The sequence below is a fragment of the Lolium perenne genome, chromosome 4, assembly GCF_019359855.2.
Source record: "Lolium perenne isolate Kyuss_39 chromosome 4, Kyuss_2.0, whole genome shotgun sequence".
Taxonomy (NCBI): domain Eukaryota; kingdom Viridiplantae; phylum Streptophyta; class Magnoliopsida; order Poales; family Poaceae; genus Lolium; species Lolium perenne.
The window spans coordinates 199,647,070-199,674,181 of NC_067247.2; the positions used below are offsets into that span (position 1 = coordinate 199,647,070).

General features: G+C 43.5%; 2 protein-coding genes across 5 annotated transcripts; both read right to left on the reverse strand.

Moving 5' to 3' along the window:
* Positions 1–4,121: 4,121 nt before the first annotated feature.
* LOC127295184 (uncharacterized) lies at positions 4,122–13,428 on the reverse strand. Of its 4 annotated transcripts, none has more exons than XR_007847594.2 (4): positions 13,288–13,428; positions 12,619–12,710; positions 4,422–8,323; positions 4,122–4,303 (listed from the first exon to the last, which is right to left on the reverse strand). XR_007847594.2 is itself a non-coding variant. In XM_051325086.2 (3 exons), the coding sequence occupies exon 3, from the start codon at positions 8,161–8,163 to the stop codon at positions 4,615–4,617; it is 3,549 nt and encodes a 1,182-aa protein (XP_051181046.1). In that variant the 5' UTR covers positions 8,164–8,323; positions 12,619–12,710; positions 13,288–13,428; the 3' UTR covers positions 4,397–4,614. The 4 variants fall into 4 exon arrangements, 1 of the variants encoding a protein (XP_051181046.1); XR_007847593.2 differs by having other exon boundaries at positions 4,122–4,330; XR_007847592.2 differs by having other exon boundaries at positions 4,122–4,341.
* A 6,039-nt stretch (positions 13,429–19,467) lies between these two features.
* Positions 19,468–24,820, reverse strand: LOC127295183 (T-complex protein 1 subunit theta). The gene is made up of 13 exons (XM_051325085.2): positions 24,642–24,820; positions 24,230–24,492; positions 23,977–24,123; positions 23,707–23,868; positions 22,699–22,776; positions 21,710–21,843; positions 21,426–21,498; positions 21,271–21,348; positions 21,073–21,195; positions 20,874–20,968; positions 20,261–20,470; positions 19,913–19,970; positions 19,468–19,827 (listed from the first exon to the last, which is right to left on the reverse strand). The coding sequence occupies exons 1-13, from the start codon at positions 24,793–24,795 to the stop codon at positions 19,762–19,764; spliced, it is 1,641 nt and encodes a 546-aa protein (XP_051181045.1). The 5' UTR covers positions 24,796–24,820; the 3' UTR covers positions 19,468–19,761.
* Positions 24,821–27,112: the final 2,292 nt, after the last annotated feature.

Here is a 27,112-nt window from a genome sequence, read left to right on the forward strand (position 1 = left end):
CCCGCAACTGTAATGAGTCAAGATATTTTACCTGTCATAAAAAAAGAGAAGAAAAAATAAGACCATGGATGTAAGTAAAAGCGTTTCCTTTGTAGAATCATGTTGAGAAGAGACGATGCATGGGTAAAAATTATATTTAAAAAACATATGAATAAATTGGAGAAGGAAGAGGTACCATGAGGTACAGCATGCATGGACTGACTTGTTCCTTGTCTGCATCTACACTCAATGATTTACAAAGGATCATTATAACAAACTTGCACATGTTGAGCCGCTTTGCTTCTTTAGTATTTATCAATGAAGGATATACTCTCGGGCTGACGCGGATTCCAGTTGTTGGAGCCAGAACAGAGCACATTGCAAAAGTTATGAAAAGCCTCAGAAATTTCATTAGCAGGTCTCATTGCAGTGAGCTTTGTTTCTAATGAGGTAAGGGTCGGCTGTTTCCTCCCAGTAAGCGATAGTTGCTCCTTCATGAAAGCAGTTGCGTCTCGATCTCGAGCAAAAATGACATCAATATCTCCAAATGGAACACCGATAACTTGTTGAACAGACTCTTCATCACGGTGTATTGCGCCACGTCCCGGGAACACTAATGTGCAAGACGCTGGATCAAAGCTTTCCATTAGAAACTGGCACAGATCGGGATGCAACTTAGAACACTTAATATCCAGCAGACCGCCATAGTCATTGCTCCTTATCAACAGCTGTTGTTCCTCTGTAATGTTTGGGTATAACCTGACCATCCTCATAGGTGAAGCACAATTTCTTACTTTTTGTCTACATAACAAAGCAAAGAAGTAGTTGAAAACAATCAGAGGATGTATTTTTCACTATGACAGTTACAGAAAATACAAATGAAAAAAAGAGCAAAAAAAGCACTAGACTAGGATGTTACAAAGTGACTAACCATATTATCTTGGTGCTGTTCATTACCAGCCCCTGGAGATTCTTGTTTCACACATTGAATGGCTGGTCTAGCTACAGGCACATTTTCCTCTTGCTTGATTAGGAATGGGACTGGTGACATGGAATGCTTCAGTGTAAGCTTATGGCGCATCTGGTTGTACTTTGAATATCTTCTGACAGACTTGTTTTTTTTGTTACTACTAGATCTTGTCATTGTACCTGTAACAAAAAATCTGCATAAAAGAAGAAGTTACAATTTATTTGAAAAATGTAACCTGCATAAGACATTTCCCCAGGAAAAAGTGAACCCTTAAAATTTCAGAGTAATAGAAATTGAGATGGAATACATTACAGAAAAGAGTTATAGACTCTCTCTAAAAAGAAACGAACAATCCACACATATATTAAAAAATTACAGACCATAAAATGTCGTTCATAGGAACTAATACAAAATGAGAATGAAGGTTCGACATAATAAAAAAGTACTTATTACATTTCCATGTTCAGAAGTACATTGCAGCATAGGTAAAAAAAACACAGGGGAAATGTGACAAAACAAGATTTGGGAACATCCTCCCAAAAATCTAGTTATGAAATTCCAAAAAAAAAAACACTCGAAGCCTCCCCCCGGCATACCTCGATGGTATTTCCTCCCCTAGATGCACTAGACAACACGTTCCCATGCATCATCAATTGAAGCCCTGAAATATATTGGCATGAAAGACGCGTCAAGGGCAGCAATCCTTTTGTTGACATATGCTACTCGATAGAACTTGATCATCATGTGTCCACCCACGTAGAAGTGATGGATAGATGTGTAATGAGCTTCAAATGTGGTCCTATACTTCATGTACATTGTTCCATCTTTGTCAACAGCAAACTTGTGGTTTGGGAGGTTGGCAACTCGTATGGCATACAGGAAATCCCTAGGGCGTCCGAAGTACTTGATTTCCACTCTGAGCAGAGAATCTGAAGGGCCTTCTTGTACACCAAGGATGTCCATTGTGGTGGCGGACAACGTGGGGTAGTAATGCAAGTCCATGTCTTCGATTGGAGTCCCAAACCCTCTAGGGTAGTGCATAATAGAATTGCCTTCATGGCATGCAAGGAAATGCTCAACAGTGCATGAGTAAACATCGTCTTCATCGTAAGGTAACATGCTGATGGTTTCGAGGTTGATGTATTTGATCAACGTGTCATTAAACTTGAAGGTGCCCCTTGTGTAATCTAGGTTTAGTGCATCAACTGGGTTTGTGCACCTAACAATCAGTTGAGCATGTCGTGTGCTGTTTACGACATAATTGATAGGAGCAGTAGTCAAAGCTTTGACTGTGTGGAGTGCATGGAAAATTGCCTCGGGTGATGAAGAGAAACGGACACAAACCAAGAGAACACCAATTACTGGGCCAGGCTGCAGACTAAGGTAATCCATAACTAAACGAGAAACCATGGGGTTCCTAGATTCTTCGTTGTTGTCCATAGCTCTATTTTCTGTCTAAGAAAATTAGTTAGTTTTACTGTGAAAACAAAAAACAACTAATCTGAATATACAGAAGGAAAAAAAGCTAGCTCAAATCTATTATTGCATATAGCATATATGTAAGCTGCATGTTCCATTTTGTGTCCTACACATTATGATGTTACATGCACCAAAAAACTCAAACGTAGAAAAAAAGATGGTAGAGAGTCAGAGCTACAAGGTCGACGTGATGCAATAAACACTGCATGTAAGATGATAAAAATCTATAGTTACGTTACATGCCACTAAAAGCAGCCAAAAAAAAAATTTAAGTAAAGATATCTCATGTAACATACTACGTCGAGGTCTGGAAGTAATATACTGACCAGATTCAGTTACATGCACCTAGCAAAAAAAAAAAAAAAAATCCCTTTCCCCCATATCTGTAGCTGCTGTACATGATTCAGTAATATACTGACCAGATTCAGTTACATGCATCTTAGCAAAAAATATGTTACAAGCACTTACACAGCTACAGCTGCTGGCAACGAACACAAACATATCATTTTCAGTTACATGCCCCCCAGGTATAGCTATCATGTGACATGCAATAATGCAGATACTTATATCATGGTTTGTGTGACCTAGTTACATGGTTTGTGGACCATGTGCTACATGCTTTGTGCCACCTGAAAACAACTGATAACCATTTTTTCAGGGACTAAACTAGAGTTAGCATTTGATTTTGATAACCATGTGCTACACTGTTACATTTTCATTCCCACATACATAGCACTGCATGCAAAAACCATGGGTGCATGTAACCACTACAACTGATAACCATTTTTTCAGGGACTAAACTAGACTTAGCATTTGATTTTGATAACCATGTGCTACACTGTTACATTTTCATTCCCACATACATAGCACTGCATGCAAAAACCATGGGTGCATGTAACCACTACATAGGAAATAGCAATACCATTAGAATGTAACACTGTTTGCATCAAAAAAAAAGGATTCACACACATCAGCTATGAGCTTGACCATGGATATGTTGCTACAACTAAAATCAGCAGTTGCGGAGGGGAGATCCTCGAAAAATAACTTAGATCCGTGAATGCTTCAACAGATCCTAACATATGCTGTACGAAAATCGCCATCACTTACCAGGAACAGCTCGGGCGCCAAAGTAGATGTAGCAGCAAACAGAGACAAGCCGAAAAAATTCCCGAATCCCTGCCAGAACATACGAAGGATGTAACCACAGAGAGCAAAACCAGATGCGGGTGCTGCGCTCGAGGGAGGAGAGGGCGCAAACCATACCTCACCGTCGACGAGCGATGCAGACCTTCCCCCCGCCGAGCGGACGGAAATGCAGCTCCGACGACGAATCAGCCGCCAGCCGACATGGTGTACACCCGCCGCGGCCAGGATCTCCTACTCTACGGCGAGAATCGCGGGGGAGCGGCGGCGATTTGGCCAAGCTCCGGGAGAGATTTGGGCGAAGAGCGAAATGGATGACGCCGACCGCACGAGTCCCGAAATTTGAACCGCCTGGGAAATTACTACGCGCACCAAAAAGCGGCGGACGTTACGACCAGGTGGTAGCCCCCCGCGCGGGACGACGCGCGATCGTCCGATCTCATCCAACGGCGCGGACGCGTGACCTCGGCGTACGACCAGAACGAAGTCGACTAAGAGATAGAATTTGCGTAATAATAATGTGATCGAGGCAAGCACACGCGAGGGGTATCGACCGATTCCACCATTCCATTAGTTAGTGCCGTTTTGCTCCACACATGTACTCCGATCCAGGGAAAACAGAATCTGCAATTCTCTTCCTCCTTGAGCACGTCCGACCAACTAATCCTTAGCGGCAAAGCAGGAAAACCTTGCATTCAGCAAACTTCAGCCACCATGCATCAAGGACTCCTGCACTAAGAATAAGACTTCTTGCACCTGGCGAGGTACTAAAATTTCAATAATGCTATATTAGATTTGAATCATTTCAACACATAGTAAAACTTGATGAAATGGGTAGAATAATTACTCGCAATTGAACTTGATGGCACTGGTGACATCGGTCCACAAGTAACAGAGGCATGTTGGAATGGTTCCCAATAAGACTAAAGCTGACTGGCATATATGTACTCCAGAAAAACTGATAGCGGTATATGAAAATAGTTCTAGTCATAATCTATTTGAAGGGTTTGTGATTTGGCATCAGCGTGTCATGTGGCACCCTAGTACAGGAAAACATCTGGAACGGAGGCTGCATCCAGCTCATAGAAACCACGGAGCTTGCCGCCACTTTCTTCTGTCAGACGAAACGAGGGTACGCGGTGAGAGAACTTCAGGTTCTCCCTTGTAGGTATCTCCAGAACACTCTTTGGCTTGCGAGGCTTGAACACCGCAGTGTAACCTTTGACTTTAGTCAGAAGAGAAATTTTTGTGCTAACTTCAGTGCGCTCAATGATCTCACCGATAGCAAATTCACAAGCATCAGTGCTGGACGGAATCCAGTCAGGAGTCCAGTTCATGTAGATGACCCAAATCTGGCCTACTTGCGGAAGAATTTCAATCTGCAAAGATGCGTCAAGTTGCCTGGTGTATACCAAATGAGAGAAAGTATCCTTTGTCTCATACTTGGTTTGCCAGTTTCGAATTTTAAATTTACCACAGCTGACAGGTATATCCTCCTCCAACCACTGTTTCTCCTGCCCAACTTGAGGACAAGCTTCAAGCCATGTCAAATCCACTTTGAAAGGTTCCAGCTCGACTTTGCTTATCCAGCCATAGAACTTTGGGAAGTTGTCAACATCACTGTATAAAGCCCATATTTGTCCACGTTCAAACTTCTCACGTGAGCGGCATTCTTCGAAGTCATGGAATTCAGAATCAGGATATGTATAGACACTTAGGGAGGGGCATTTTTGCTGAGAAAGGTCATCTAAAGCATTAGGACCATGGGGAATTTTCTGCAAGCATGTGTTCTGCTCAGAAGAAATATCTTCATGTTTCCCACTACTGCTTGGACTGTCGGTGCTCAAATCAACGAACGTACTGCCCTCTTTCTTGTCAGGAGATATGCAAGAGTCTCGAGTGCTCAAATCAATGAATGTGCTGCCCTTTTTCTTGTCAGGAAACATGCAAGAGTCCAGAGTAACAGAAGAAAATGCTGCATCCAGGTCCACGGGGAGACATGCAGGGTCAAGTTGCAGCAACCCTCCTGGGACACCAACTTTCTCACTCCCATCTGTCCTATGAAACGGGATGCTGTGAGAAAAACTAAGTAGCTCACTTGGTGCTACCACAAATTCGGATTTATCCTTAGCTGTCGCAAATAAACTCACAAAGCCTTTAATCCTGACCAATGGGGCAACCGTAACACCAGCACTAAACGAGAAATTTGAAAGGACTTCGACGACTTCATATTCATAGGATCTATGGCTATCTGCATCTGATACCCACTGCATGCTCCATCCCTTATAAAGGGCCCATATTTCACCCTTGCCTGGATGTATGTCATAGTTCCTTTTTTTGCCTTTTGTCCATGGAACAATATGCGAAAACATGAGCCTGTCTTGTGATGTTTCTGTTGCTCCTAAGCTAAAGCTTCCACAAGCAACAGGCAGTTCTTCATCAGTCCATTTATCTTCTGATTCATTCGCTGCAACATGCTCCAGCCAAGTGAGATGAACTTTAAAGTTGGAGGCATCAAACCTTTTTATTCTAGCATAATATCTTGGCATGCCATCAAGGTTATCATAAATGGCCCAGATCTGACCAACTGCAAACAGATAAACTTCCCTCAGTTTCTCAAAATCAAAAAAATCTGCATCAGGGAAAGAAAGCTTCTCAGAATAGCAAGGTTGATCCTGGCCAACAGTATCTGTTACTTCTGCCTCCATATTGTCCTGATCAACTATATCTGTATATTTAGCATTCTCTTGGACGTCTACTTTGCTGGGCATGTTAGATGGAACTGATTGCCTTGCAGCATTCAAGTCAGGGTTAGATGGAAAATCATTCCTTTGCTTCTTTTTGCTATTAGAGTTCAGGCTGCTGCAGCCATCAGCGCCTTGCTTTTTCCTAGCAGTTTTAGCTTTCGCTTGGATGTCTACTTTGCTGGGCACGTTAGATGGAACTGACTGCCTCACAGCATTAGAGGCGTTCTCATCAAAGATTTGCTTCAAATTCAAGTCAGCATTAGATGGAAAATCATTCTTCATTTGCTTGTTTTTGCTATTAGAGTTCAGGCTACTTCTGCCATCAGCACCTTGCTTTTTCCTAGCAGTTTTAGCTTTCGCTTGGATGTCTACTTTGCTGGGCACGTTAGATGGAACTGACTGCCTCACAGCATTAGAGACGTTATCATCAAAGATTTGCTTCAAATTCAAGTCAGCATTAGATGGAAAATCATTCTTCCTTTGCTTCTTTTTGCTATTAGAGTTCATGCTACTGCTGCCATCAGCATCTTGCTTTCTCCTAGCTGATCTCCGGATACTGGGGGATTCCGCAGCATTTTGCACTGCAGATACATCTTCTTTACCTAAGTTCTTTCTATCAACAACATTTAGATCAGCAGGACCTGGCATGCCTCCCACACCTGTGTTCCTGTGTGCAGTTTGGGCAGAAAAATTACTTGTATTTGTTGCTGGAATATCAACATTGCCCCTCTTACTATCTGACCGGTTAGCTTCCTTCTCACCACCAGCACTACCATGCCCATCTATATCACATTGTGCCACATTAATCCTTGCTTTCATATATAAGTTTGCACCTGTAGATGAAAGCTTCACAGGACCTGGGATATTCATAGCATTTGGAGCTGCAGATGCCTCTTCTGTGCATGACTTCTGTCTCCCAATGATGTCTGGATTAGCAGGATCTGGTATTGACCATCCACCCATATGCTCATTTGCAGCCGGTGGTACGGAAGGTTTATCTTTATTCATTGCTGGAAAATGACTTGTCCCCCTTGCTGTTCTTGACTGATTAGCTTTCTGGTTCGTGCTTGGAATGCTAAACCCTTTCATGTATTCATTACATCGGGCAACATTTACTCTTGGTTTCACATCTGTGGTCCCCTGTGCAGAAGGAAGCTTCACAGGCCGGCCTTGTTGACTTGGAAACGTCTTTGCTGGAACTTGAGAACTAGTGTATACACCCGATGAAGTTGACACATACTGTTCCTCTAATTTGTATGTAAAGAAATTATTTCCACAGTTCATACATCGGATCAGAGTATTCAAGACACGGATGTGGTACTGATACCGCACCTGACAATGGGAGCATATGGTCCAAAAGGTCAGTACATATCCAGGAACATTCTGTTTACTTGTGTCACTCTTCTTCTGTTGCTGTGTAGCTTGCGTTGGCGCTTTCCTGGAAGCATTCTGCCTTCTGATGTCATATTGAGATCGTGTTGTTTGATCACACAGTATTTTATGAGCATCGCCTACCAACTTGAAAGCATCTTCAGCACCATGAAAACAGTTTTTATCAGGATGGAGTGAAAAGGCAAGCTTGAGGTATTGCTTTCTTATGTTAGCATGATCTGCTGTTGGCTCCACTTGAAGGATTGCATACCAGTCCAGCTCTCCATTCACCCTTGTCTCTGCTGCACAGTGTACATTGCAGACATTTAACACCTGAGATATATTCTCAAGCTCGGGAAACAGCACTTGAGCTTTAAGTGCAATCTTTTGGGCACCAATGAAGTCTCTCTTTCCCAACTTCTGTACAGCAATTTCCCTAGCCCTCAAGGCCTCTTCTCTGTTGCACTCCATGATCTCTGCCAAAACAATATACAGAAGCCACGCGAAGTCGTGAAGTGTTATCCACTAGAAATGAGTATCCTCTGACTCAAGCTTTATAGCAGATAACGGATGCACACAATCTCAATCAACATCTCAAACATATGCTAATGAACCTTGAATGCATCAGGCCCTGAAAAATTAAGGAAAGAATAGTTCTTAGTAACAATATTTAGCACCTGAAAACACACACATCTGTGAGTTCCATAACAAGTAGTCAAAACTGCTTAAATGCAAAATCTAGTACACGAGACCACATATAACATATTCCTTCCGTTCATAAGGAGTAGATGACTTCGTAGAAAGTGTGCAGCCATTTTTAAAAAAATTAGATGATTCCCCACGCGTTGCTGAGAGAACATACATATACCATCTGTTGTCATATTGTTTTTTACTGTGGGACAATCAAATTATTAAAGTTTGCAATTTATTTATATCAAGGAAGTTTAATGGAGTCAAATTCTTGGTATCTATTTAAAAGATGGACTGTACTAACATGAGCAGAGATAAATACTGTACTCCTACAATAATGGGTGCGGAGCACACACAAAAAGCAAGTGCTGAAAACAATGTAACCAAAACTGCACTGGTCTTTGATCTGTCCAAGCGAAGAATTCTGTTCATTCATCACCATTTTTACATCTAGATAATGGAAGACATGGCACACATTCATCCTAGATGGATGAACATGATGTTTGCTCATCAATTTATACTTCACGAGGACACATAATATAAATGAATGAGCAGTGAGAGACGCTATAAATAGTTCAACTCAGCTAACGGCCCATACAGGTAGAACTAAACTAAAAGTCAATGCAATCTGCATTTGATCTGCTCTCGGAGTTATGTTCCAGTTGAAGCTGGAAATCCTTTGTTACTGGCTCTAAAGTTGTAGGGCATTGAAAACTTGACCATAAAGAATGTTCCATCCGTACTGAACAAAAAATAGCGTTTTTTCTAATACAATTACTTTTTCCTTGAATTCCACAAATATTTAACGTTTTTGAATTTTTCCAAAACTATTACACCGTCGGGTTCGGGAATCCCAAAAGGGGCTGGTCGGGGTAGAGGAACCCGAAAGGTGACTTGTTGGGGTAGAGTAGCCCGAAAGGTGGCCAACGGTGTATTCTGTCACATGGGGACAAAAGGAATCTAGACCGGTCAGGTTCGTCTAGCCCGAAAGGTACTAGTCAGGTTAGGCTAGCCCGATGGTGTAATTTTTTAAAAATATTCAAAAATAAAGAAAAAATAAATAATTTTTTTAAAATTGCCAAAAAATAGAGGTCATAGCTGTATAAAAGTGTCTGATATCCTGTTAACGAAACCACAACGGCTAAAAACTAAAATATATGAGAAATATCAAACCTTGGCTTCCATAATTACATAGTATAGGGACACACAAAGATTGCATTGACAATTTTACCCAAGGTGTGAGAAATATAAAACCTTGGCTTCCGTAATTTTAGAAGGATCCAGCTGCGTTCCTGTCTTGCTCGGAATCATTTTTCACTTCATCTTTTGACATGGAGATGGTCGACAGTGGTGGAGACTAAGTAAAGCATGAATTCCCTGGTTCAGATTGAGAAAGACCTGAGGTTGGAGAACAGCGTGTCGATGATATGGTGAGGGAGCTGACTACGCATTCAGGTAGTTCTGCCCTGGTGGGTCTATGATGGCTGCCGCCGGTTGATGCTGGTTGAGCTGAATCCCGACGACGGCGACATTTGACAGAATATATATATTGGAATGAGTGAGAATTTGAGAAGATGGGCGAGAGGGAGAGGAACCGCAGGAGAATGGCTCCGTACATTTCCCGTGCTGTGTTTCTCGTGGAGATAAATGGAGGAGATGAAGTCAAATGGTTTTTTTTTCGTATTTGGCTTCAGCATAGAGTTTTTTCAAGCACTGGTGGCTGAGTAGCTTGATGGGCTCCATCAGTCATAGCACTTGGGAAGGTGAGAAGACAAGAAGGGGAGACGATGGGTTCCACGAGAGAAAATGACGAAAAACCACCACAATTGGGGCAACGTTGTCACTTAACTACCAAGTTGGAGAGAAATGACACTTAACCACCACATTTGGGGCTGGTTCGTGACACAGACCACTGATTGTTTGTTTTGCTGGTTTTAACACATTTTTCTGACAGGTCGGGCCCTCTGCCATATCCTATGTGGCAAAAACTAATGACTTGTTTCTGCCAATCTTACACAAGACCCCCACCTAACTTTTCAAAACGCAATCAAGTCCCAGGATTTGGAGCGTCCACCTGCGCCCTCCTCCTCTATCCGAGTGTGGCCATGGGCTCGCCGCCGCCGGAGAGGGTGGTGAACCACCGCCCTTTGGCGTCCACCATGGCCTCCTCCCGTCGACTCCGCCACCCGAGGAGATGCATCTGGGAGGAGCAGCAAAACGGCGGTGCTCGCCAAGCTCGGCTTCTCCGTCATCGGCCGTGACCGCCGTCGTTGAATCGCCGGTTCCCGACTTTCCCCGGCTTCCCCGGACGCCCCTTGGCCATCCTAGTGAGCACACGGTCCGAATAGACACCTCCTATCTCCCCATCTAGCTTTGTGCCGCCGCCCCGTGTAGTCGCTTCCGCTGGTCGCCGGAGTCATTCCGGCGCTACTCCTTCTCCACATTTTGCGTGGCGGCCTCCCTGCTTCTCAGCGGCGCGAAGAGCCCATCCCCAAAATCCACCGGGACGCCCTGCCCACGTCCATGATCTCTGGCGCTCCCTTCCCCATTGCTGCTTGCAGGCGTGGCCAACGCCCTCCCTCGCGCGACCTAGCTCGTCGGATCCTACCTGGACCGTTTCCCTGTGCCAGGGCGTCCTTCCGGACCTAAGAGCAGCAGCCCCAATCTGAAGAGCCACTGGCAGCGGTCGTGCGGAGGAGGAGATTTACCTCAAGGAGTGACAGCAGCACCTCCATCTCCCCTCGACGGTGGTGGCCCAGACCGGGTCGAACGTGAGGGTTGGCCTCTGTGGTCTCCACCAAGTCGCCGGTGGCAAGCCCATGGTCTACGCTCCAATGGAGAAACAGGGCGCAGGCGGCCTGGACTTGGTTAAGTCTAGGAAAATGTGGTTAGGGGGTCTTGTGTAAAATTTGCATATTGTTTTTGCGACCTAGAGGGCCCTACATGCCAGAAAACGGCATAAGACTAGTCAAACAAATAATCAGTGCTCTGTGACACGAACCAGCCCCAACTGTGGTAGTTAAGTGCCATTTTGCGCCAAGTTGGTACTTAAGTGGCAACGTTGCCCCAATTGTGGTGATTTTGCGTTATTTTCTCGTTCCAAGAAGGTTGTGCCCCTCGGTTACGAACTGCTGGCCTTCTCCACTTCTGTCTGGAATAAACTGGCCCAGTCGAATAAGGAAACACTCTGATCGGGGAGAAACTGAAGATAATGGAAATCAATGGACATAACAGGAAATAGGGTAGTGGGGGTGATCTTCTTAGTTACATAGGATTTTGACTAGTACTCCTTCCGTCCATAATATAAGACAACCAATTACTCGTATATTGGTTGTAATAACATCTTATATTATGGGACAGATTGAGTAGTATATAAATAGAAGTTAGATTGGTAAGATGATAGTAGTAACATTAGATTTTTCATGAAAATATCTTCATCCAATAAATCTATATAACTATATGCTAACATACACGTACTAAATTTGATGGTCAAAGATACATATTCGAGACTGGGTCAATGCTAAAGCATCATCAATTTTTTGTCCACATCAACAACCAACAGCATGCCACAGAGGCACTACAGGGAAACAAGACATATGGACAAGATTGACAAAAAAAACATCAGACTTATGCACTAATAGCAATAAGGTGGAGCAAACACATTATTCACAATCCTCTATGTAACCAACGTTCGTTTATGCAGTACCGTAGCTTGCTATCACCGAAAAATGGCCTGTGGCAGTCCAGTGGCAGATCATCGATGCATAACACCAGTTAGTAAAATTTGTATTGAGTGTGGTGTATAGTACATGCTCTGGGTTCGTCCCTGGATCAGGATTCAAGGCTGAACTCATTTGGATGGCAAAGGAGCTAAAACACAAAGCACTGGGTCGTGCTAGATAGAGCCACGGAAAAACTTGCACACATATACTCGCTGAGTGAGATGCGAACTTTCAACATGACAAAAATAAAGGGCATACAATAGATATACCTCATTAGTCATTAGTCATTAGGAAGAGAGTGTATACAAGAATCACGGGACTACAAGAGCATTTAGGCATTCAGTCACATGTACCGCAACACAATGCAAAATAAGCACAGCAACAGTCAAACAATCGGCAACATGGACATCCAACAGAACGAAAGTAGCATTGTCGAATAATCCAGGAAGTTGAACACATGGAAAAAAGGTGGCAACAGCCATTAACAGCCATGATCTATAGGAGATATTTTTACCTGAGAAATGGGCTCGTTAAACTGTGCATTCCAATTTCAGTAAGGAAAGTCTACTGATCCCAGCGTCCAAGCCTGTGGCTCTCTGCAGGTACCTAAAAAAACCAACATATATATATCAATTACAGAATAGAAAATAGCGGATCAGATAAGCGCGAATAGAGGGGCAAAACGTTGAAGGGTTAGGTCAAGTAAACTAGGGTTTGGGGCGGCAGGGTTTGAGTGAGGCAGGGCCGACTTGAGAGGGGAGGAAGGGTTTGTGGGAGGAGCCGAGGAGTGGCTGCTGGAGGCAGAACTTTTAACTGACGCAACAAAAAAAAAAATCGGAGCACATTATAGCACTTCTGCTGCATCTAGACACACAAAATTCATCACAGAAGGCGAGTAGATGCACTCTCGTTGCCACCTCTCGATTAGGATTTGGGACCTTCTAGGTGTTCTAGGGTTTAAGGGGGGCCGAGAGGCGCTACAGAGAAGAGGGATGGGAAGGGATGTCAAGGAGAGAGGGAGGGTCGCCATGGGAGATCGGAAGGGTAGAGGGAGGATGCGCCATGGGAGATCGGAAGGGGAGGTGGCATGAGAGAATGAGGGGATTCAGGAGGCGAGTGTGGCTGCGCACAGAGAGGAAATAGGGAGGAGCGAGGATGCGGAGAAGATAATTGGGGGCATTACCTGCGCCGTCGTCGCCGGCGTTTCTCCGCCGCCCTTCCGCTCCTGCTCGTCGGCCCCCCGACCGGAGTATCTGGATCGGCGAAAATGGAGGAGGGCGGAGGGCGGGGGGCGCGTAAAATGGCCGCTGGAATTGGCAGGGGTCCTTAATAATTCCAGGGTTTTGTTCATGTGAAATTACAAGTGTACCCTTCTTTATGCAATGACCAAACTGCCCATAGAGTGGGTAGCAAGTGCAAGTGGTGAGTGTTTTCTTCTCCAATCAATACCATGATGATATATTTATAGTAGTGACTAATACATGACAGAGATACATGAGTTGTCTCCATTGATTACAAATAAATTCTAAAATGAGATTTTGTCGAGGATTTTCTATGAATCTCGGTCCAGATGATCGCGTACTAAACCTAATGTCGAGCGGATTGTACTATTTTTCACTTGTGTGACTTTTCCAAACGTTTCTCACGAGGACAAGGTAATTCGCGCAACATGAGGACACATGATATGTGGTTTTTCTCCATATCACCCCTCATCCCACCCTCAGGTTTCTCGTAGTTTTGAGACACAAACAATACGGGACGCCGACACAAGGGAGAGTATTGGGAGACCGCTCGTACGACGGTTCAAGGCCCACCATTTATTGGGGTGGGTGTTTTCCCTCTAATTGGCCCACATCCACCTACCCTCCCCGTCTATATGTACTCATGGATTGTATGGAGAGTGACACACCAATTGATAATAAAGATCTCATCCCACTATTTCTCTTTGTCCATATACTTTTTGCGTCTTTGATTTCCTCGTGTGTACGACTAGTTCGACTATGCTCTCACTTTGCAACCTCGGACTGGACTCGCCGGCAACAGTTGTGGAACATTATATCTCGAGTGATTCCTTCCCATCATGGGATGGGAAGTTGCTCACATTGGGTTTTCCCCTTTTCATTTTTAGCCCACTAGAGACTGTGTGAATTAAAATGTGGATTGGGCCTACTTTTGCACTCTGTTTGGATACCCACAAAGTCATTGGTTGTATGAGGGCACCACTTATACCCATATTGTTTGGTTGCCCGCTATTTGGGTTTTTTGCCTGCCCTGATGCAAAGCACTTCGTTTGGTAGCCCGCGTAAGCCAAAATATGGTCACCTTGCATCCTATGTGGTGAACTTACGATCTAGCAGTTCAGGGTTTAAGGCCTCATAAGTGATCAGAACTGCTTAGGGTAACAGCAGATACACAATCGGTACGGGCAAGCCCCGCCCGTACTGTCCACCCGTACGGGGTGCCGCAACCTTCCTGGGGTCAAACCCTATAAGTTTTGTGAAGGACCCGACGCCAAAAAGAGAGAGCCACTCATCGCCAAACAGAGCCGCCATCCATCAGATCCATCTACACCACACCGAAGGAGATCCACCACCATAGTTCATCCATTTTATCTCTCATCTCCTCCATAGCCATAGCATCACAATTGCAATACAGATATCCTTGAGAATTGACGACCATTGTAAGAATATTGTGATTTCAATTCAAGTATTTGCAACAAAATTTCTATCTTTGATCTTGATATTATTTATGAATAGTCCTCACAAGCTGCGGGTTGGGGTGAATCCTCGCAGCGTTTATATGCATCTAATCTCATAAATATGTGTAAGAATTGAATAGGTGCTTTGCAATCTTGTATATTTTTGCCTCGATTCGATGATCTGCAGGTACCCATGTCCATCACATCGATCAAGGGAAGAGGTGGGATGAGGGCGAAACCTCAGTGGCAGAAAGCGAAAAGTAACGATACATGTTTAGTGATTCACTCGGGATCAACGACACAATCACCTAGCTTAATGTTTTGTTCTGTATTCATTTACTTAATAATTGTTGTTACTCGCGGATGTGGAAACAATGGTTGGACCAAGAGGCTCTTGTCACCTCTGGCTTTAGGGGCAAGAGTATTTACGGATGTGCTGCTCACAAATCTCTTACCTCTATTTAATTACTACACATTTGCACTTCATTTCTATATGTATGCATAGCTGCGTGAGAATCTTTAACCCTGGCATATTTCCATCCATTGAACACAACCCAATTAAAAGTAAACTAAATAGGTCCGGTAAACATAAAATAAAATCAACCAGCAAAGTCTTGTAGACGTTTCCTTTACACCATTTTAGCAGTGCTTCCCAAGGTTCGATTAAAACTAGGTCTTCTAGGAAAAAAACTTATCATACTACAATCCATAATCCGGATCAAAGGTATCATGCACCCTCTAAGCACCCTGGTCCAAGATGTTGTAGCTCTGCCACTGCCGATGGCACCCGTGGCCATTGGGTGTGGGTGGAGCCTAACCAAACCCACACCCATGTCCTGAAATCTTACCCGCCACCCGCACCCGCACCTGGGTACAAATTTTATCCCATACCCACGTAAAAAACCCATGGGTAATACCCACCCAGCAGTCCGAACCAGAACACATGAAAAAGGAACAGCAAAACAGACCATGTAAATGAAGAGAAACAACAATGCAACATATGTAGAAGAAAAGAAACAACAAAATAGTATGACATGTGCAGCAAAACAGCACAAGCAATGTGAAAAAAAAATTAGCACAACCCAACATATATGAAAGAAAACAACACTTCAGCCCAACAGAAGTTGCATAAGAACATACAAATATACAATTCAAACTCGTCAACTCCATAGGTTCACAAAAATCTAAAGATTACAATAAAGGTTCGAATGAGGTAACATAAATAAGGTCTTCAGCACTTTGACGATAGTAGAAAAAAAGATGACATAAATAAGACCTTCCTCTTCTACACTTCAACATAGCAAAAGGGAGACCATAGAGCCATTATTCCCAAGTCTCCAGACTCCAACAAATCAACTCCAAGACTCCACGTTTTTCCATGTCAAAGAGCCTAGGGTAGGTGGGTATGCAGGTATGGGTTTAGCATTCCCATACCCACACCCGCCAGACCTGAGTGTTGCACATTGATGGTGTTAGTGTCATCATCAATGTGCAACACTCAGGTCTTATGATAACCCAGATTTCCAGTTGATTAATTAATTTTGAGTAAAGAAATATTTGACTTTAATCTTTGCATGCAATAAAAATTAGAGGAGTTAATCATAGAGAAGTTGGAACATGAATTGTTTGTGCATGCCAACAAGTAGTAGACAATTCTTTACCACATATAATCCTTGAGGGGAAAAGATGGAGTTGTTCGGCCGGCAGGGAGAGGGGCGCGCCGGCGCCGGTGACTGCGCGGGAGGAGGAGATTACCTCGTCAAGTGGGAGCTCTTCCATGTTCGTGCCCTTCTTGCCCTACTTCGTCATGGTCTGCCACCGGTGAATATGATGGCCTCTGTCATGTTAGGTACTCCTAATTGAGGTTCTTTGTGTAAGCTATTCGGTTACTCCTAAAAGAAATTGATGTGCTTCGCCAGGGTGTCACCAAGAGAGTTGGCGATGGCAGGTCCATTAAGGTTTGGTCATTCCCGTCGCTACCAAGAAATTGGTCCCGAGCTCCAATAACCCCAAGAGGTCACGCTCTAATTGAGCATGCTTTTGAGCTCATGGACCCAGTCTTAGGTGGATGGGACAAACAACTCGTAGAAGCAATTTTTTGGAAGTAGGATACGAAGTTGATACTTGCATTACCAGTTAAAGAAGATATGGAGGACACATGGGCATGGTTTGCTGATCCGTGAGGGAGTCTTTTCAGGGGCAGAGACAGGGGGCGAGCAGGGGCTAGACCCCCCCCCAACGATCGGCCCCCCTCATCATTTTGCTGGGCATAGTGATGTTATATATGCGCTGATATGGACGTATATCAGTGTTTAAGCCCAAACCTGATACTAATCTCTAATTTATACGCATCGAAGCCCAACCGGCAATAAAAAGAGCCCATCTACCATCAGTCGTTGGGGTCAGGAAGCCTAGATCGAAGTCCTGATTCCGTAGTCCGTTCCTTGGCCTCCGATGGATTGATCGATATACCCAGCCGCATACTTCGCTAGGGCGGCGGCGGCGCTCGACAGCTTCAGCCGGGCGCTAGAAGACCGCTTAGCCCTGAACACAGACGCGCTTCCACCATGAACCATCCTAGCCTCACTGTTGATGCTGGATGCCACGGGCAACAGAGGTCCTCCAACCTCCATACAGTACGTCCATCATCGCCGCTAATCTGATGAAGTACTCAATTTCAAAGGTACATACTAACACACGGATGTTGACATGCTGCCACTAGCTTTGTTTTATTGGATTACGCCCTAGTAGTACATTTAATTAGTACACCAAACTAATCATATTACCGAGTTAGTATTCGGTTCTACTAATTGTTAAATGTCGTCATATAATAATTCTATAAAATTTCTCTTGCCTTGAACACTTTAGTTCACAGAAGAATTTTGATTATAATTGATAGCTAAAAGTATGAGTTTATTTTTATTTCCTTATCACTTAGTATGGGTATATAATACTAAGTTATTAAAACACCAATTTTGTCATTTATCGTCCAATTAGCCTCCAAATATAGAGAAATAGACAAGTTTCACATGAAAATACTGTAAAAAAAAGTTGTCCATTTACTATGTGCCAAAGGCTTTCAAAAAACATTTTTTTTCAACTCGCCCCCCTATGTCCAAATCCTGGCTCCGCCCCTGAGTCTTTTCGGTAAAAACTGCTTACAACTTGTGTAGAAATTTAAGCCATGCGAGCAAAGGGGAGATCAGGTCAAGTAATAATCAGGAGAACATCAATTGGTTAGCGATCTGGAAATCTCCTTGCCCAATGAAAGTGCAACAATTTATGTGGCGCATTGCACACAATAGTCTTCATGTTCGGCGTAATCTTGCTCGTCGCGGGATTGACATGAATGCAATATGCCCAGTTTGTAAAAGACTAGATGAAGATGGAGGTCACTTGTTTCTGAAATGCAAACCGGTGAAGAAACTATGGCAAGGTCTGAAACTAGAGAACCTGCGTACCAAGTGGGCTGCACTTGCAGATTCAAAAGATTTTATCCAAGCTGTGCTGCAATGCGAACCAAACAAACAGGTGTTGTGCGTCTCATGTGGAATTGGTGGACCAATCGAAATAAGGTAAATGCAGAGGGTAATTCCTACAAGCGTGAGCATGTGGCTGATCAAGTTCGCAAGTCTGCTGCTGAATTCAGAGAATTTTTCATGTACGGACAGACCAATAGAGTGCAGACTACTCAGAACTGGCACCCTCCTCCTCCTGACACGCAAAAGTTTTTACATGATGGAAGTTTTTTTGCTGAATCTAGATGTGGTGGCTGGGGTTTCATCATCCATGACTCTGATGGAGATACTGTTTGGTCTGGAGCTGGAGGAGTAGCTCATGCCCAAGATGCCCTTCAAGCTGAAGCTGAAGCTTGTATACAAGCTATGCCAGTGGCCCACCAGTATGGTATGACAAAGTTCATCATCGAGACTGATGCTCAAAAGCTGGTTCAGGCTGTCCGATAAAACGACTTTGATGCACACAATGGTGTGCTCTTCCAGGAGATTAAGGTTTTAGCTGTTCTCAAGTTTAGTTCTTTTACAGTTTCGTATTGTCCTCAGGTGTGTAATGAAGTGGCTGACGCTCTTGTACCCCAAAGATGGTCCTCGTACCCCAAACCACCAGGTCGAGCTCCTAACTTTGCTCGATCTGGTTAACAGCGATCTTGCTGTGCAGGTTGGTTAATGGAATTTCATCTCAACCAAGTCTTGTTGTTCACACTTGGGTAGTACTTAACCAAAGTCTTGTTGTTCACATTTCGGTACTACTCCTAGGTGATAGTTATGGCCGCGTTATTTATACTTAGGCTAACATCATCAGCAATGTTAATCATGTCATGTAAGTACTGCACAGGCGCAATGCTCGCGGCATCGCTCCAGATCTAGCAATTGTTTATACATACATGCACATAAATATGCCAGAGGTGCAACAATTTTCAATTCTAGTTGGCAATATTACATATTGATCATTTCTCAAGAACAAAAGCACTGAATGTTAATTCATTCAACGCTACAATAAAGAACAAATGTAAGGCAGGAATCCATGATCAACTGCAACATGGGTGAGAAACAGCGATGCCTACAATGCAACAAATCATTTAAGCAGCATTATGCCACATTATCCTAGGCAAGCTCAATCAAACTTATCTAAAATGAAGGCAAAGGCTAACACAACAAAATTTTACAAACGTCAATACAACTACCAATCTTTGGAGGTGAGCTCAGTTCGTATAATAAACTGGACGAACAAGTGTCACTAGTTATCATTTGATACACCGATTTCGCAAATGCTCCCAAATTCACACACAAGGCATCAGCTAATGCATGCAACCCCTCCAAACACGAAGCCCAGGCACGCAAAATCTTCTACTACAATCAAACCTAGATAAGATGAAAATGAGGTGTCTACTGCCAGGAACCTCGCAGCATGATACACAGAAAACAGGAGTGCACTGACGAACTAATCTTCATCCATAGCACCTTGTTGGGGTGGTTTAGGGCCTCCTGCCGGCTTTGCCATGATGATCTGTGTTCGTCACAAGTATTAGCCCATGAATAAACAACCACAATTTCATATTTCTATGAAGATGAGCAAAAAGATATACTCGTACCTGATCTACCCGCAGTACAGTGCATACAGCATCCGCTGAGTATTTTAGAGCGAAGGACCTGATGAGTCAAAGAGGTGAAGTGAGACATCTGTTAAGCTGTGGGCCCAAACACACCTAAGCATGTACTTAAAACACACACAAATTATTGAACTGTGCATGAAAAGAAACAAAAATATGTGTACATTGACCATCTTGGGTAGCATTTTTTACAGTATGAATCAACAGTTTTAGTATGTGTTGCAGCATATCAGGAAACATGGCATCTATAATAAGCAACTAAAAACATGTTGCACAGGCTCCCAGCAGGATTAAAAATCTATTGGCAACTAGATATCGATTAATGCTTACTTTGTGACATAAAGGTCCCATATTTTCATAATGGATACATCCTTGCAAGCGCCTTCCTCAAGGTCAATGCCAACTTTCACATTGCCAGCAGCATGCTCAGCATAGAGAGAAGATATTATCTCCATTGCACCAAGTCCAGCATTTTCAGACAGGGTTCTTGGAACCATTTCGAAACTTTCACCGAATTTTGCAATGGCATACTGGTCCAACCTGGAAAATTGAACACATAAAGCAAAAGAAGATATAACATAACAGAATATTAAGAATCATAAACCAACTACGAAAAAAGATTAAAGAACGAACACGTTCACGTATCGAATCTCTTTTGAGTCTTACAGAAGTATAGAATTCAAGTAAAAACACACATAAATGCAAATCATTAAGATTAAATCACAAGAAATACGTGAAGGTACAAACTAAATGCCCTGATGCAGAAATAGGCTGCATCTGGACATCAGATGCCAACACTCCTATCTTTATATCCCAATTAACAAAGCGAGAACATGCACTATAGTTAATCTAATCTACATGACTATTTTTTTGGTAGCCTCGTGTTTCGGATACGTCATTTTACATGTACATGAAATTTGTTGTCAAAAACAAGTGCAGTTACCCTGTTTCCTTTAGAGAAAACTCCTTCAATCTCTGCGCCAGTTCTATCTCTGTTGCTGCAGCACCTGGAATGATCCGACTATCCCTGCACATTGACTGGTATAAACACCAACAGTCAGAAACCAATTAAGCATACCTAATAGGCTAATACAATATGTACAACGCAAGGAGATCAGTTTCAACCAACATGGCACGCATACCTTGTATGTGTTGACGCCATCATCGACAGCTCTTTCGAGGTCATCTAATATACTATCAGTGCTGCCTCTCAAGAGAACAGTAGCCACGGAGTTTCCACCTTCTTCATTCTTAACAACAGTAACCTATAAAGCAAACCAAATGTGTTAAGGAAGCACAAAGTAATGTTACTGGAGAAAGCATAAAGGCATGGAACATACCCGAGCACCACCAATTTCTTCCACCGAAACAGAGTCAGCATATCCTAATTCGTCCGCATTTGGTCTGCTAAGCTTCAACTGTTTTTCAAAAACGACGGAGCATCAGAATAAGCTACTATGCTATTGAATAAGAAAATTTTGAAAGCAGAACTTACAAGTGCTATTGATCCAGTAGTACGGCAAAATCGTCTCAGTTCAAACTTTGAGCTGACTTTCAAAACCATTAGCCTGTAAACCAGAAACTCCGTAAATATAGCTTCTTAAGTGGGACCAAATCATGCTCAACTGTACAAATCAACCTATCTTTGAGATGCCTTCTACTATTACAACCACCAATTAACGGTTTAAGTTCTCTCAAAATATATAAAGAAGTTCCACAAGAAAAAACTATCCAGCAGAAAAATCAAAAGATGAAAATTCATATAAGAGAAATACTGACTTGTAACGTTCACAAAAATGCAAAGCCATATCGCCAACTGCTGCTCCACTGACAATAACCTTGGCACCTGAGTCAGCCACAGCTTTGATAAGCTCCTCCACCTTAGCTTCCTCAGTTTTAGCGTAGTTCTCAAGCTGTGAACATCACAAGCACATGCAATATAAGGTAGTACACATATTAATCGATAACAGTGCTTCACATGAACTAAGCAGAACAATAAATCCAGTAATCCACAGAACATACAAGGATATTGAGAGTTGAAATCATAAGAAAACCAGTCACATTTCAGTATTTTGGAATTGTTGACTAGCCTAGTGATGGAACCTTAATGGATCAGACCAAAATATAGATGAAAAATATCTCTACAACATGAAATGTATTACAAGAATTTCCAAAAGCTCAGATTTAGAAGCATAGCATATGTATAACTGACTTGGATACTGAGAAGTCGTAAGAAAAGAAGTCGTATTTCGGAGGTTATTGACTAGCCTGTTGTTGGAAACCCTAATGGATCAGAACGAGGTTAATACATGAGAAATTTCTTGACCACATGAAATGCGTTATAAGAATTTCCAAAAGCTCAGATTTGGGATCATAGCAATAGCAATCAGACAGAAGCACGCAAATTTTCATGTTTCTTCATAGGCAAAACTTTAGCTGCCTGACCTTAGTAAAACTGACTATGATGATTAAATGCAATACAAATTTCTTTGATTACTCAAGAAAACATCAGATCACAGAAGAATGAAAGAAAGTGTAAAACATCCACTCAGAAACAACCACCATTTTATGTAGTTGCACTGGCATGAATAAAGCCAACGCAGAAAGAAGTTTTGCTTCTATGGCGTAGATATCTACTAAATTAGAAACATAACTGGAATCACAGAGAAGTAAACTATACACCATCCGTTCTCAGCACAGTGAACCAGCATAGTGTTCATGGAAAAAACACGTAGAGTTCAGGAATAATATTGGTCATAGAAATATACCTGCTCAGCAGAATGGATCAGGACAGTTCCCTTCGTTTCAGTTGCAGAAGTGTCGACACCACCAGCAAATACTGCAACCTGAATAATGATTGATTATGAAAATAAGAACACTGGCAGGAACCAATGAATTTAGGCATGAAATATGAAGCATTCATAAGAAAGGGGTAACTGCAAATAAAAAATACAATGCATGAATGCAACACATTACAGTAGCTAAAAATTAAAAAGCATTTATCGGTCCATGGTGTCCAGTACCAGTGACAGCTTAAGGGCATGTTTGGCTATAACCAACTTAGACATACAATTTACAGATACGTGAAATTGATGTTCAAAGAATGAGCAGTCATGGAACCCATATTCCCAACAGCAACATATTTTCAGAAAGACAATATAAACCTCCCAGATTTTTCCACAAGATTGCTATAAGTTAACTTAGCTACGAAACAACTAAGCTTCAACATTTATTAATAAAATTGTTATCATTGAACTTAGCTACAAAATACCATGCAACCCTCAATAGGCATTTGCATAATACACAAGCAACGATAGAGATGATCCAGCATCATAGTAACTATAAAGCATAACTTAAAAAAGGTAGAATTATTTGAGTTACTGACATGCACATAATAGCGAATGAACTATTGATATTGGACGACCTGATCCAGGTATTAAAAGAAATATTCCCTTCATTCCATATTAGTTGTCGCGGATTCAGATGTATCTATAAACAATATGTGCCTAGATACAGCTAAATCAGCGACAACTAGTACGGAACGGAGGCACTAGCAGCACCTGTTATATGCTACTCCCTCCGTTCTATATTAGTTGTCGCTGATTTAGTACACCACTTTATGCTAAATCAGCGACAACTAATATGGAACGGATGGAGTAGTATTCTACACTGTGGGAGCTTCCCTTACATTAGAAATGCACTCACAGTAGAAAATAGATATACATATATGATCAACAGAAACACACTATAAATGTAGTGTACAGTTTTTAGCTTACCTTGGCCTTCTCCACCCTTTTTATGCTCCCAACAGCATCATTTTTCAGAACCAACCCACGGACTACAGAAGAATTGTGCAGACCACCTCCAACCAGCTTTGCCACTCTAACATTGTCAACATTGAAGTTTGCCGGATTTTTGGGGCAAACTTGGATACAGGCCTGAAAAGGCATGATAAACAGATTAAACAGACCTACTATTAGGGGTATATATATTCCATGAGGTAGAAAAAAAGTCTTTCTAAGGGACGGTGGCAAGGATTAGCTTACATCAGCGAGAAGGGGACACAGCACATCTTCCTGGCCGAATTGCTTGCTGGCAACAGCAGATTTCATCCTCAACACGACCTCTTCCATGTTCCTTACATCCATGTTCTCGGAGCCTTTCTCCACTAGATCCTCCAAAATCTCAAGCGTCTGCACACCATACAAACAGAGAGATCAAACAAAAGCATGAGGCGCCTACCATCATACAGCAGGATTAATTAATATTATAATGCCTATATAACTGGAGTGTAAATACCTTATTGATGGCCTTTGTGTACCCAATGATGATCTCACTGGGATGCAACCCCATCCTGATGAGCTCCTCGGCCTTCTCCAGCAGTTCGCCAGCAAAAGATATGGTGAGGTTAGCTCCGTCTCCGATCTCCTCCTGCTGAGCCCTGGCAGCCAGCACCAGGAGCTTAGCGGCAGGGTGCTGGACCTCAAGCTCGTTCACAATTGTTGCAGCATCGTTCGTGATGAAGAGCTTGTCCAGATGATTAATGACCATCTTATTCATCCCTGAAACAGAAAACTAACACTGTTAAGAAACCTAGCCATTTCTAACACTATACACCCGACGCGATCCCCGTATCTATTAGCGCCGAGATCCCACAAGGTCTAGTAACCAAGCCGCCAAAGGAATCACGGAACGGGTGAAGGGCACTCACCGTTGGGGCCGAGGGAGGTCCGCGTGATGGCGGAGAGCTCGCGGGCGGCGCCGATGTTCTTGAGGACGGCCTCGTCGAGGCCGGAGAGGTGCTTGTGCCCATCCTTGAGCATAGACTGCATCCCGTACGACGAACCTCCGGTAAGGCCCACCATCGTCGGCGGAGGTGAGAGCGAACGGTGCCGCCGCGAGAGGCGGAGGAGATCTGGTGGTGGCCGGAGTGAGGCGAGGCGGATCGGAAAAACCCTAGTGGTAGCCGCTGTGTTTATGGAAGAGGGGAGTGGAGTTGTAGAACGGCTTGGCGCTGGGAGCCCTAGGATCCGTAAAGCTCGGCCTGGTTTGATCCATTCCATGCGTTTGGATGGGCCGAATGGGCCAGCAACAAAACAGATTCCTTGGCTGGCTGCACCTGGACGGACGGAGAGACCACGAGCTTTGAAAAATCTCGATGCAACTGCGGAAAAGCAAAATATGCTCACTTTAATAAAATAGAAAATTTAAAAATTGATCTAGCAACATGGCAGAATAAGTTGATGATTCTGCATAAATAAAAAAGCCTGTAAGATGACTGTAGAAAAAGAAAAACTGAGATCCTACAAAAAAGAAAATGTTGTCTTATGAACAACCTGACGATTTTTTTTAAGATTCTCACGGAGACACCTTCCCGGTTCCATTTATACCATAAACGAAACCACTGTGTTCAACACCAGTAGAAGAATAAAAGGTTCAACACACCTAAAAAAATCTTAAATGAAACTACACCCACACAGAGGCACCACGGCAATGAAATCACCAAATTACAGTCTATTGTCAGGAAAAGCATGCCTGAACTAAAACTATTCAAAATCCACATCCGCTACATTATACCAAGATCGCTACAGCTTCCAAGAACTTCAGACTCTTGCCAAGCTGCGAGAAGAGCGGCAGTAATCCAGCACCACATGGATCGAAGAAGTTTCCTCCGCATGCTCATTCATGTAAGCCAGATAAGCTTTTCCACCATGCGAACACTTTGATGCAGGAGCCCTAGAAGCAATCCAATCGAAGATAGTACACTTCAGCTCAACATTAGTGTCAGAGGGTCTTGAGGATAGTTAGTAACAGCTCCCACCCCCCTCCAGGTCTGATCTTTTAAAGGAACTTTCTAGTTCCTTAGATATGACAGAATCATCCTCCAAACCTGCTTAATATCAATCCAAGTCATTCTATTAAACACTAAATTATTCCTATAATTCCAAATCAATGGCTTTGTAGATATTGCGACTAGATGGTTGTGCAATAAGAGATTTCTACAGTTTAATTTCATTTTCTCTACTGTAGGGAAAGGGCCCGATGTACACTGGCAGGGATAAGTACCGGAACCTGTCATCTCAACCCCGTATCCCGTGTCCTCCTCCGCCACCTCGTCGTCGTAGTCCAGTCGGAAACACCAGACCCCATGGGCCTGGTGGAATCAATATCCGGGACAATGCGGCGTCTCAGAGGAATCGGAACACGGAACGTACGCCGGAGCCTCGCCGGAGCCGGAACGAAGAGCGCGAGCCCGAGCCCCGCAGAAGCCGAAACGATGGAGGCGATCGCCACCAAGGAGAAGGTAGCCACCGAAGCCGGAGTCAGCAGCAGGAAGGGCGCAAGGAGTCCGAAGGCGAAAGCAAAAGGTCCCACCGGCCCCCTCGCAGATCTCCCTCCCCACCACCTAGTGGAGGAGGTGGAGGCGGAGGCCGGAGATCTCGCTCCCGCTCAAAGTCCCCCCGCAATAGCCCGCGTGACGCACGGGAACGTCTCAATGAATACAGATCCGAATACATTGGCCCAAAGTGCTTCGGCAGGATGATCTGAGAGGAGCCAAAGCCAAAAATCTTGAACCTCAAGCTACCCGGAAATCTGAAGCATTACGATGGCAGTGAAAGGCCCGATACCTGGATTGAGGATTACTACAATGCAGCAACCTTTGCCGGAGGGACCTCCAATATAGCCTGCCTCATGCTCCAGTTGTACCTTGTTAGTCCAGCCCGTACTTGGATCAGTGACCTCGAGGAAAACTCCATCTTTTGCTGGTTTGACCTGAAGAACGCTTTCGAGAAACACTTCAGGGGCACCTACAAGAGACCTACCACAACAAGTGACCTACAGGCATGTATCCAGAAGAAGGGTGAAACCTCAAGGAACTTTCTCACCCGGTGGTTAGCAACCAAAAACGAGTGCGAGAACGTGGATAACCGCACAGCTATGCACGCCTTCATAGGTGGTTTGCAAACATGAGGGTTGCTCCGGCATAAGCTTACTTGCCTGATCAATGTAAACAATTTAAAATTGGACGACATGATCACCATAGCCAGCAATCACACCGCCGCTGACGATGACGCAGGTGGGGAGCTCGTAGCCACAGCCTTACCCCTGCATCATCAAAAGAAGAATCGTGATAACGGCAGCAGCAGCAACAACAATAAGCGGAAGAACCCCTCCGACGAC

Coding starts and splice junctions, on each gene's coding strand:
- LOC127295183 (XM_051325085.2), bottom strand. CDS start 24,795: ATGGTGGGCCTTACCGGAGGTTCGTCGTACGGGATGCAGTCTATGCTC. Junction 20,969..21,072: donor ATGGCGTCAACACATACAAG/GTATGCGTGCCA, acceptor TGTTTATACCAG/TCAATGTGCAGGGATAGTCG. Junction 19,828..19,912: donor CTGTACTGCGGGTAGATCAG/GTACGAGTATAT, acceptor TGACGAACACAG/ATCATCATGGCAAAGCCGGC.
- LOC127295184 (XM_051325086.2), bottom strand. CDS start 8,163: ATGGAGTGCAACAGAGAAGAGGCCTTGAGGGCTAGGGAAATTGCTGTA.